This window comes from Glandiceps talaboti, chromosome 5, assembly GCF_964340395.1.
Source record: "Glandiceps talaboti chromosome 5, keGlaTala1.1, whole genome shotgun sequence".
In the NCBI taxonomy this organism is placed as follows: domain Eukaryota; kingdom Metazoa; phylum Hemichordata; class Enteropneusta; family Spengelidae; genus Glandiceps; species Glandiceps talaboti.
The window spans coordinates 25,200,368-25,212,704 of record NC_135553.1 but is presented as its reverse complement, the minus strand read 5'-3'; the positions used below and the strand labels follow the sequence as shown (position 1 = coordinate 25,212,704).

At 36.2% G+C, this 12,337-nt stretch overlaps 1 protein-coding gene across 3 annotated transcripts; it reads left to right on the top strand.

The window, feature by feature from the left end:
* The first annotated feature begins 51 nt into the window (after nt 1–51).
* On the top strand, nt 52–10,532 carry LOC144434780 (splicing factor U2AF 50 kDa subunit-like). Of its 3 annotated transcripts, none has more exons than XM_078123275.1 (12): nt 52–180; nt 1,226–1,400; nt 1,783–1,883; nt 2,468–2,500; nt 3,814–3,956; nt 4,268–4,384; nt 4,667–4,805; nt 5,137–5,216; nt 7,818–7,940; nt 8,620–8,712; nt 9,185–9,424; nt 9,998–10,532. In XM_078123275.1, exons 1-12 carry the CDS (start codon nt 159–161, stop codon nt 10,127–10,129), a joined length of 1,398 nt encoding a protein of 465 aa, XP_077979401.1. In that variant the 5' UTR covers nt 52–158; the 3' UTR covers nt 10,130–10,532. The 3 variants fall into 3 exon arrangements, with proteins under 3 accessions (XP_077979401.1, XP_077979402.1, XP_077979403.1); XM_078123276.1 differs by having other exon boundaries at nt 52–171; nt 9,998–10,531; XM_078123277.1 differs by lacking the exon at nt 2,468–2,500.
* Nucleotides 10,533–12,337: the final 1,805 nt, after the last annotated feature.

Here is a 12,337-nt window from a genome sequence, read left to right as displayed (position 1 = left end):
CCAGCTAACTCGCAAGGTATGATGGGATACTTGCTGTCGCAAATCATTGTGGGTAATTCAACTGAGAAGCCATATTGCACGCTGCCTTTTTTTGTCGTTTCTTCACATTTATTCTTTGCATTTACAGAAAGACTCCAGATGGTGTAAGCTAAAAGGAGATGGAAAGAAACGGTGAGAGAGGTACCTTGTTAGGTGTTATTATATTCTATGGACGAAATTTTACCGTCAGTTCAGTCAGAAAAACTAAAATTGGCCTGTAAAAAATGTGTTGCATTGCAATGGCTATGCAAATGAAGCTAGAATGATGCTCTCCGAGGCAAATGCTCATTATGTTGAATGTAGAAATTAATGTATTATTTTCAGTGTCTGCTACATAGCCATTAATTTCTCCAGTCATTCTTAGGTAACAGGAATTGTTTTGAAAATAGAAATGTAAGAATGCCTTTAGGGTTTCTTTAGAACACAAAAAGCGATGGCGTCGTGCAAGCCACACAACATAAGTCATAACTTAGCTTCTCCCGCGTGCTACAAGCTTCATGGAGTCAAACTTTACCATTTTACAGCATTTGGTTTTCCGACCTCAGATGTTCATTTGAAAATATAGTTTTGCCTTTTTATCTCACAAACGTGTGAATTGTATTTTTCTGTTGCTTTATTTAGTTTTAAATGCCCCCTATTCGATGAAGTTGACAAATTTTGCAGACATGCATACTCGATTAGTTCGGCAGTTCTTTTGTACTCATTTCTGACATTACAACACACACCCAAAAATTGCTATGATTACCTGTCTTACGTAGGCTACTTTCTTTCCTGTCATGTTAATCGAAAGAGTTATTGGAGATTTGCTCAGAATGTGATAAATAAAGTGATACACTGATAACGTGTCGTAATAACAAGACAACTTTACCATGGGATAAACTAGTAAATTGTATGGCTTCTCAACATTGAGTCAACGTATATCCGGTGAACATTTATGTATGTTTTCCATACCGTGTCCATATATTGATCAGTTTTTGCAACATGGTCCGTTGTTAGTAACCCCCATTCTCAACAAAATGTGCAAAGTATATTTTTATCAGTTGTCATGTGTAGTTACTGAGTATAGTGTATTTTCTTCAAGTGACTTCTTGTAACAGTCAATAAAGCAGTACATTGGGGCTGCATATGACCTGGAAACAGATTGACTCAAAATGTGACAATTTGATTTTGAAATGGTTGTTTTCAGACAAAGAGCGTCCCTCTAGGAGGAGGCGAAGTCGGAGTAGAGAACGACACAGGAGTAGGAGCAGAAGTCGTAGTCGAGAGAGAAATGCAAGGAGAAGTAGAAGCCGAAGTAGAGAAAGAGAAAGAAGACGACGTAGTCGTAGTCGCAGCAGAGATAAAGATAGGCGAAGGAGAAGGTTTGTGTCTCAAACTTGTTGGTCAATTTGAAGAATACGCACTTAAATCCAGAATATCTTTTTCTTTTTGAATTATGATGTTGCCTGTGTTTGATAATTGCTGCAAACACTTGATTGTTAACACTTAAGTACATACATATATCTATATTCATAAGAGAAATCAAAAAAAGGAGATAGTCACAGAAAGATATCTTTATTGCCAGAAATATTGATACTTCCATACTTCAAAATATCGTATAGCTTGATATTTTTAATAATGTACATACCTGTCCACAAATCTTTGCTCATCTTCAAAATCTTATTAATAGTGGATTTACATGATATGGCTATTCATTTCTCAAAATAATGTTCATGTACATTATATTTTCCCTTCCCAACACAGTCGCTCTCCTCGTAGGAAAAGAAAGAAGCCCTTTCTGTATTGGGATGTTGCCCCCCCTGGATTTGAACACGTGTTGCCAATTAATTACAAAGCAATGCAAAGTAAGTTCTCTTTTTGTTCAAGAAGCATGGCTATCCTGAAGCACATAAGATAAAGTTTAGAAGTAGTTCACCCCCTGGCAGTGTTCTTGCTCTTGATGGTATGGTTGTGAAATTAAGTGTACCTAACCTATGAAAAGGATTCCATGACCAATTGCAGTTTAACAATGTCCTGATGAAAACAGGATATTTGCAATTTTCTTGACATTTTAGCAAAGTAGTCTGTCTGTGAAAACTTACCAGTGTTACCAAGTCAACAAAACAATTAGCTCTTGAGTATACACTTGAAATGCATAGGATGTGAATTCTATCTTGCCCTTGCCATGTCAGGTTGTTTCTGACCAGAACAAAAACACTGCTAGATTTCATTCTTAGTAGACTAAGTCTCGTCCTCATGCACGTATGTATATTTTGCAATCAAAAGTTGTGACAATGTTTAAGGAATGATATGTATAGTATTGCCACGTAAGCTGCTCCAAACAGTCGTTCGTGCCTCTGTGATCTGCAATGGCATTCTAATATTAGAAGGCACAAATCAATTACCCCTGTGCCCATAAATTAACATGGTTTTATATTTTTCATTTAAGATCAAAAAGGCACGACGACTGTCGACAGTCTAAGTAAGTATGACTGGAGCCATAAACATTTAAACCTATGTCATCCATTCATTTACTTCAAGTGTTATTAACAAGCTGTTTTTGTTTTGTTTTCAATTTTTTTTTTTTTTTTTTGGCAGGGGGTGGAGGGGGAGGGGTTAAAAACAAAAGTGTAAAGTGTTTCAAAAGGCATTTGGAAGAGTTTCTGCTTTAAACCTATATACTGTTTGTGGTTTTATGTTATTGTTTTTTTGTTGTTTTTTGCCAAAGATAATTCAGGGTCTTCATTTTTATCCACACATTTATATTTGAAGCAATCATTTATTTTGTATACTTTTTTATGATAATGTATAGTTTTCTGATACAATCATTCATTGATTCACCTAAAGCCAATGAGATATACAGTGCTCATACAAGATGCGCTTTAAAACGGTCTATTTTCATGTTATAAAGCAGACTTGTTTGATTACCATGTGCTAGTACAGAAAATTCATAGGGTTCATATTTTGACAAAGTTGGAATCATCGGGTTATATTACACCATATATGATATATTTGTGGATTATTTGTTCCTTCCTGCTCTCCCATTTCATAAGTATGTTACTGTGTATATAGCTTCCCACTATACTGAGAATTAAAATATCTGGACATTGATCGCACAGCCTAATAAAATAAGTGATCATATGAACATAAGATGCCAGGGTTGGACAATACAACTAATAAAATCCATTAGATGCCCTGGAAAACAAATATTTCTACACATTGATTCCATTGTAAGTTTTGATTGCATCCGTGAAGTGTACTTTTGTTTCCTTGTTTACTATCACTCACACAGTTCCCCAAGATATGCTAAAATTCTGATGATAACTGTTTGTCCATATTTTGCCTTTAGTGAAGATACAAGAAATGAAACTGACAGCTAAAATGGGGTGGGGTGGGGTGAAAACTTTTAGATTTTGAAGTATCTCTTAAATGTCAGTTACATAAATTTCATGGTAGCATATCTGATTTGGACAGATTTTCACTGGTGACTTAACATTCCAAATGAATTAGGAGAGTGACAAGTTACTTTAAGTTCTTGTTCAGAGACTTCACAATAGTGCATCAGTTTGTCTTCGCATGAAAACCATGATTTTCATCAACCATTCACCACATGTGAATTCCTCTCTAAGATGAGTTTTGTGAAAAGTGGAAATTTCCATGAACAACCTTCTTATTGTTGTTATCTTCAAAGACATGCACGCATAGCATTAGTAGAAAATGAACAATTAAATAGTGCTTTTCATCCAGGTATACATGGGACATTACCTAACAAAGTCGTGATGGTATGTTTTTCAGCTGCAGGTCAAATACCAGCTACTGCTGTAGTGACACAAATGGCTCAAGCTGCTGCCAGTTCAAACATGCCTATTGTTGGAAGTCAAATGACTAGACAGGCAAGACGGTTGTATGTTGGAAACATCCCGTTTGGAGTCACAGAGGTAAACATTATGTAGTTGTCTATTTTTATACCAACTAGACCATCTTTTCTAGGATAAAGTGTCTAATCGGCATAACTCCACTTGTGTTTTTATCTATACATAAGTCTATTTAATTGAAATCCTTGTTAATGTTAGCTGATGTACAACACTTCTAGATCTGAAAGTTGGAGCTGGGAGATGCTACACATCTGTCTCACTCTGTCCTATCATCAATATCTCAAGAACCAGTGGCTTTTTTCAAACGCAAAGCTTAACAAACATGGCAGTATGTAATCCCTAATCATGCAGTCTTTTCTTCTGTCATCATACAGGAGGCCATGATGGACTTCTTCAATACTCAGATGCGACAATTTGCCATAGCACAGGCCCCAGGCAACCCAGTTTTGGCAGTACAGATAGATCTGAATAAAAACTTTGCATTCCTTGAAGTAAGTATATCTCCACCTCCGAGATGAATTCACTTTTTGCCAACATGGTACAAGTAGCAATCAAAGGTTTAATATTCTCTTGAAAGTTGAACTGCCTGTTGCTATGAAAACTTTATAATTCTAGCGATTGTCATTTGTTGAATTATTTCCATTACTATTTATGATGAATAGATCATCAGATTTTGCAAAGCATCCTGTCAGGTTCGTTGTCAAACATTGCCAAATCTACTCATTTGAAATATTCAGTGTGCAAAATTGTGATATCTTTGATATTTTTGTTAGTTCCGTTCAGTGGACGAGACCACTCAAGCCATGGCATTTGATGGAATACTATTTCAAGGACAATCCCTCAAGATCCGTCGTCCAAAAGACTATCAACCTGTACCGGGAATGGCAGAAACTCCAAGTGTCCATGTACCAGGTACGCTTTACTTGCATAAATATCTTGTGATTGAAATGTTGTCAGAGTTTGAAATAAGTTATGGTTTGTTGCAGTGTTGTAACAACACAAGTCCTTTTGCCATCTCTGGTTAAAACTGAAGATATGGACTCCGGCTGTAATAACAAGTATACCTTGAATTTCTCCATACAAGTTCTTAAACAGGAGTACAAGGTTCTCCTTACACTATCAGAAATGGAACAGATTTCTACAACGGCATATTCAGTTTGTCTATATTTTCATGTGAATCAAGTACACAATTGATTGATTTATGACTTTGAGGTTCTAAAATGGTACCCTTTTTTCTTCACAGGAGTGGTATCAACAGTTGTACCGGACTCTGCTCACAAAATTTTTATTGGTGGTCTGCCAAATTACTTGAATGAAGATCAGGTAAGTCAGAATTCAGCAGGGTAACATGAAGAACCCCTGGAATAACACCTATCAGCTGTGTTTATGTTGCAGGTAGGGAGAGTGTTGCCGTTTGCTTTTCTATCAGTACAAGTAGTATTACTTCACAGGAATGTGTGGATGTGTTGGTTGTCTTTCAGTTTAACTCGGTTGAAGGTTGTGTATGGGTAGGGCTTGGTAATCGCGTCATAGGATAAAAAAAAAATGGCCTTGCTTTTCAGCAATCCCCCCCCCATTTCAGGTATTTAAAGATGAGGTGCAATGGCAAGAGGTCTTTTCCTACAGCAAAATTTTTTGTTTCAGCACACAATTTTTCTGCCCCCTTGTTTTCAGGTGTTTTTATTTCTAGGTCTGAATAGTTTGTTTTTTAGGACCTTTATTTCAGCTTCAAGGCACTCGTCATAAAAAATTACATCAAATTGCCTTATTTTGTTTAGCATCTTGAAAACTCCAGATAATTTCACAAAAGCAAAATCAATATTAGAACAGAGCATGTTTCATGACATCTGCAAGTTTGTTCGCCATAAAATGATTTCTTTCAGGGTCAGAAATCTTATCATAAACTCAAAAGTCGGTATGGAAGTCTTAATTCAATCACTAAAATTGTCTTCCATGGAAACTAAAAATAATAAAAAAGTAGGAAAATTTATGAACCAACCATACTGACATTCTGTTTTTTCCCTTTCCTTTTGCTTCTCTCCACACATTTTATTCCCTAGCTAAGGGGTCCGGGATAATAAGTATCCCACCTAGTGTTCCTAAAAAAAGTTGTGAATGTGCTACCACACTTCTACAACCATATGAAGGTGATATCAGGCAAGTTACAATATGCACTGATTAAGTGAATGATGAATGGTGGTCACAATTCAGATGCTATTAGAAGCCCTGCCAATTCAGCCAAGGACTTGTCCCAGAAAACTCTAGATCGGGTTTGTTGGTAGTCTTAGTGGTTAGCGTGTGATGGATTGTTGGAAGTCATATGTGCTTTATGGGGCACCACTGTTTACCTGCACAGCTTAACTAGGCCAGTCTCTTGTCAGATTAGAGCCTGCTGTTTAATTTATCTATGGTATACGTTTCCCCATAAAGTATGCCCTCTGGTGACAGTATCATAATGACAATGATGGGTCAAAGGTGAAGAATTTGAGTTTCTTTTAAATTTCATGGTTAAACCCAAGAAACATGCCTTTGATCATTTTAAGCATTCAATACATGGCTATTGCATAGACTGATTTCAATTCAGCTATACACTCTCCTTTCACCCTTCTTACTGTAAAACTGGCAAGTAAAACAATGGATGCAGTTCATATATTTTGCTGAGATTTATAAACGGTGACTGAATCCCAACATTTGATTAAATGAGTTCTGTACCAGATGGTACTGTTAGATTTTAAAGCCCAAGATTTCATGAAAGTTGTTACAATTATACCATGAAACAGGGAGGTTGATGAACCACAGGATATTGGAGTTAAATATCCATGTGATAGCATAAAACTGACTTTATAGGAAGAATGTGAAAGTAAGACTGCCTATTTGTTGTTTTGGTTTGCAGTATGTCACTGTACACTGTACTTAGAAGGCTACATTTTATTGGGAAGATGTATTCAAAGAGATAGATTAACAAACACTACACATCACTCAAGAAATTGACTTGATTGTTGTAGTTGTCCAAAATGGAAATTACATCACTTCATGACCTTTTAAAAGTGAACAATCTTTCACACTATCAAAAAAAATAAATCACAAAGCAAAAGACAATTAAGGATACGGCCAAGTCTGACACGAGGCAGTTATGTACCATTAAATGTAAGAGTGGTATAATAAGTTCAAACACCATGATGGAAGGTAGTTGACAGTAATACTTCTACAGTGTTAGAACACGAACTGCAAATATTGAAATAAAATGTTATCGATATTTTTGACAAGGGTGTTAGAACCCTTGTAACAGAAAGGAAGGACATCTTGTAGCTCTCAGAGTTTTCCAAATTCCATTCCATATTTTTAGTGGGAAGTCCAAAACCGGGTTCTGCTTACATGGCCACTCTGATTGTGATTACCAGTACTTCAAGGCAACAACTGATATAAATGTATTGTCAGCTACATGTATTATACCATGGTGTTAGAACTTATAATAAATGTTTTGAGTAGTATGGTATGGTGTGGTGTGGTGTGATGGGATGTGTGCCTTGGTGTGTCAGGTATGCTGTGATTGTGGTATCCATGCATGTATGCAGAAATCTTCATTCTAGTACTGGAGGTTAAATCCTGCTTCACTGCTGTTGACTACGACAGCTCTTGTACAGAAGTGTTGAATATGGTAGCAGTAAGTAACAATATCCACTTCATAAGCTATATAAAAAAATGAAAACTTGAAAAGACGAGTTCAAAATTTTGATTACAATCTACATTTTAATCAGACTACTTAACATCATATCAATCCAAACTAAATTTTTGAACCTGATATGAATTATTCAAACATGTACTAATGCTTGGTAGGATTAGCAAGTGCCCATATTGAGGGGGTAGTTCCAACTCTTGTGTGTTCACCATGTCTGATTCAAATTTGTTCTTCATTGATTGCAGGTGAAAGAGCTGTTGACGTCTTTTGGAGAGTTAAAAGCATTCAACTTGGTAAAAGACAGTGCTACATCGTTATCTAAAGGCTATGCATTCTGTGAATATATTGACTACAATATGACGGATCAGGCAAGTGGAATTTTACCACTTTAGACGTATCATAGAAATGACAATGATTTCACTTCTTGGTCGACACCATAGGCAAGTTCAGGATAAAAGCTGTTAGTGATTTGTTAACTAGCCAGTTCATGGAGATCTGTGACTATGCTATCTCTCACAGTAGATGACAGTTAGTGCAGCCACAGCTCCAGCACTGTGGACAGGCTAGCTAAGGGATTACTTATGACATTTATCATGAACTTGTCCCATGACTCTCCTACTCTGAGTGCTGTACATAGACACTGCAGAAGAAGTCCATAATTGTGTTCTATTTTGACCTAGCATAAGTAGTCTGTTGTAATCATAAATGTTACTTTTCTAGATGTCATCTGTTCATTATCAAAAAGTCAAATGTATTACAAATACTACCATCTTGCTGATATTAGCCAGTTTCTGTGCATGGCCGGAACATTGATAAAGATGTCTTCCTTGTCACATTGTAAACACTGTTCATGAATACTGATGAAGATGCCTGAAGCATTTGGGGAGCATACTTTAAAATCAAAATCATGTAAAGCCTACTTCAATTGTCAGTGATTTAAAGAGTATGTGTATCAAGTACATCTTTCCTTCAACTGATATTTATGGTGTAAAGTCATGTATCAAGTATCTGCAAAGTTAATAAATTTGCCATGCTTTATGTGTACAGGCTATTGCTGGACTGAATGGTATGCAGCTAGGAGACAAGAAGCTGATTGTACAAAGGGCTAGTGTTGGTGCCAAGAATGCCACACAAGCTGCCGTAAGTATTACAAATAGTTTCTTACTGAATCAGCCAGTTGTCGATTACTGAAGTGGTGGTAGTCAAGGTATACATATTGAAGAGAATTTGAAATTTAATCTATACATGCAACATAATTTGATAAGCTGAGAACTTTTGACTGCAAACTGTCAATTTTATGCATATTAAATATTACATGTAATGGAGCCACACATTCTTGGTTATTGATACTTATATTGAATCAATACAATGTCTGGTAAGGATTCACTTATACAATGTACATAGTAGTGTTCACATAGTTGGAAATGCACTTTCTCAGTTCATTGGAAACAACTGAAAATAGCATATTGTGGATTTTCACATTTTTGCAATGTTTTATTTAAGTGTAGTTTTCAAGACAACCTGCAATGCGTAAAAGATAAGAAGGTGGTAGAGATGACTAATTCAGACAATAGTGTGCAATCCAGGGTCTCATTTTGTCAATCTTGTTCAGGCCATGCAAGCAGCTGTCAATATCCAGGTACCAGGGTTGAACCTTTCCTCACAACCAGAAGGTCCTGCAACTGATGTATTGTGTTTGATGAACATGGTGACTCCAGATGAATTGCAGGACGAGGAGGAGTATGAAGAAATTGTGGAAGATGTACGACAGGAATGTAGCAAGTATGGTATGGTACGCAGTATTGAAATACCTCGGCCTATTGATGGAGTTGATGTACCAGGATGTGGCAAGGTTAGTTCCCTTATCTATTGATTCATGCATAGTTTTGTGAAGTAGAAATTATACAGATAGTATCTTAATACATCTTATATCATATAGAATTTAACGTGTATTTCAAATAAAATGAATATTTGCCAACACTGAAAGATACACCACTGTGTACGTGTACACTCCGTAATAAATATCATCAGTCACTTCTCTACCAATTGAGCAATTAAAACTACATTAGTTACTAACAAACCGACTGACAACATCAAAGTGCATTTTCTTGCGAATAAGATTTGTTGTTTCAAAACTCCTTTCATCATTCATAACTCATTGAGCCAAAGGACTAACATGAGTACCAACAACAAATCTTTTAATACCCTTGCCATGTGGGGGTATCATGTCTGATACACTTCTCAATGAAAGAGTGACGGTGCCCTTATTTTTTGAATGAATGAATGAATGAATGAATGAATGAATGAATGGTAAAATTTATTCAGTTTCCTAAAAGGCCTTATTTCAATGAAATATTTAAACACTGGATTAAATTGTTGGTGACTATATAACTTACTAAATACAATGTTTTTATTTTCATTTCAGATCTTTGTTGAGTTCAGTAACATTCTTGAAAGTCAGAAGGCCCAGAATGCTTTGGCAGGACGAAAGTTTAATAATCGTATCGTCGTGACATCATTTATAGATCCAGATAAATACCATAGAAGAGAGTTTTAGTTTCACTGTTGTTCTTCTTGTGGCTTTGACTTTAAAGTGCACAATTTTTAAAAGCTTGACTTAATTTTTTCCCAATGTCTCTGTATAGTTTATTACATTTGAAGGAAGTCTTTAGTGTTGTATCAGTGTATGCTTTATGTATGAAATATTTGTCTCTTGATAAAAAAATAAATGAAAATAAGGTTTAATAATCATGTCAGTGAAAACTTTTTGTTGTATTCAGAGGAAAAAAATGATGCCTTCAGTATGTTCCTGTTGTGTTGTTTCATAAGACCAAGATACAAATAAAGTGGTCATAATGTGATGACTTTATACTGAAGTCCAAGATGTCTACTTGTCATAATGCAAAGTTTTTGTTGACTTTTTTTATGTTCCAGACTTCCTTTTCCATAGTCTTTGAAATAAAGAGTAGAAAAACTCCAAAGGTTGTGTGTTCAATTTGTCAAATCCTCCCCCCACCTCCCACCTCATCTAGGTTTTGTATATGACTGCACTCTCAAAAACCGATCTGAGGGCAACAGATTTCTTGCGATGAGTGCACGTTATATAAGGCCAACAGGTTGCTTACGATGGCTATGATTGTATAGTGCATGACCTTGGATGGCTGGCAATGTATTGCTTTCACTTTTCCCCCTTTGCCCTCACTTTTACAGATCATTATTATTTGGTCCAGACCCTCTCCCTATTGCTGTATGAAATACATGGTGTTGATGATACATGTACTTAATTCATTGAAATTAAAAATGTGAAGTCCCTTTAATATGAAATCAGTCTGTGATGAAACATGAGCTGTGGTCATTTATCCCCCCTTTGGACTGACTATCAGACATCCTAATAGCAAAATTGAACCTTATCCCAACTCTATGACTGCACTATACACATGCTGACTGGTTACTATGGCGACATGCATCCACTCACTGGGGGGGGGGGGGGGGGGGGGGGGCTCTGATGGTCAACCCACCACAGTTTGTTTCAAAATATGTTAGGGTGACACAGGCTTAAGGGAAACTTGGATATGTTGTTGCAGGAGTAACACAACCTGTGTTTGTAACATTCATATCCTGGACTGTATATCTAAAAATTGTACAGTAATGAGTACATTTCCTGAGATAGTAATGCACAACAACAGTTTTACCAAAAGTAATACTAGAATCTGCAAACCTTGCTCCTTTTATTTACCACATTTGTTCTTGTCCAAGTCCTTTTCTGATGCTAGGGTTGCAAGTTGTCTTTCAAAAAGTGCAAGACTACTGTGTCTACACCATCTATAGCCAGTGACGTTACATGTAGATTTGTCCGTTATGAAAAACATTTCATACCTCCATCAAAACATGCATGTTTGATGTCACCAGTCATTAGGATTGGTTTCAATGCATGATAGACATTGTCACGTAGTGTTCAACAGGGAAATTTTCAACCCATGAGAAATGGACAATGTATATCACACATTGAAATGGAGGAAGTATGTTATAATTACACATACTGCTACATGTAATAATGATTCTCCCATTTTCATGTTGCCTATTGATATTCTGTTGCTGTAGTAACAATAATGCAGCATATTGTATGAAAAGTAGAAACAGAATATGCATGACAGACTACATGCGTACATTTATGGTGAAAACATAATTTTCTGTTGAAGAAATGTACATTGGCTGTGAAGTAAGCCTGATTTCTTTGGTATTGGTGTTTTGAAAAAGAACAGTATTGCATGATTCATATTTGGATTAATTTATTCTGCACACACACACACACACACACATATATATAATAACAACTAGATCTGGCTTGTTTCAATCTGATTGCTTCTCAATACTAATGAACTAATGACCAAGTCAATGACATCACTGTAATGAGTAAATCTCCTGAAGTTACAGCGGAAACCATGTAGGTGTGGCATTTCACTCATGGGACACAATATCCCCCTTCAGAGGACTATTACAATGTGCTCTGTCTGTCCGTCTATAACATCATTTCTCTGACATGCAATATCCAATTTCTAACCTGGCAAAAGGTGACGTCATGGGACATGCACGTCACTTTGTGTTTTTTTTATATGTGCAAATTTGACCAAATGGCAGCCAGATATGTAATTTAGAATCAATATTTACAATATAACTCAAAAACTGTAATACATAGACTCCATTCAAGTGTCTACCACCCTGGTATCACAGGTACAAGCTTTCATTGGCCTTCGACAGTTTGTTG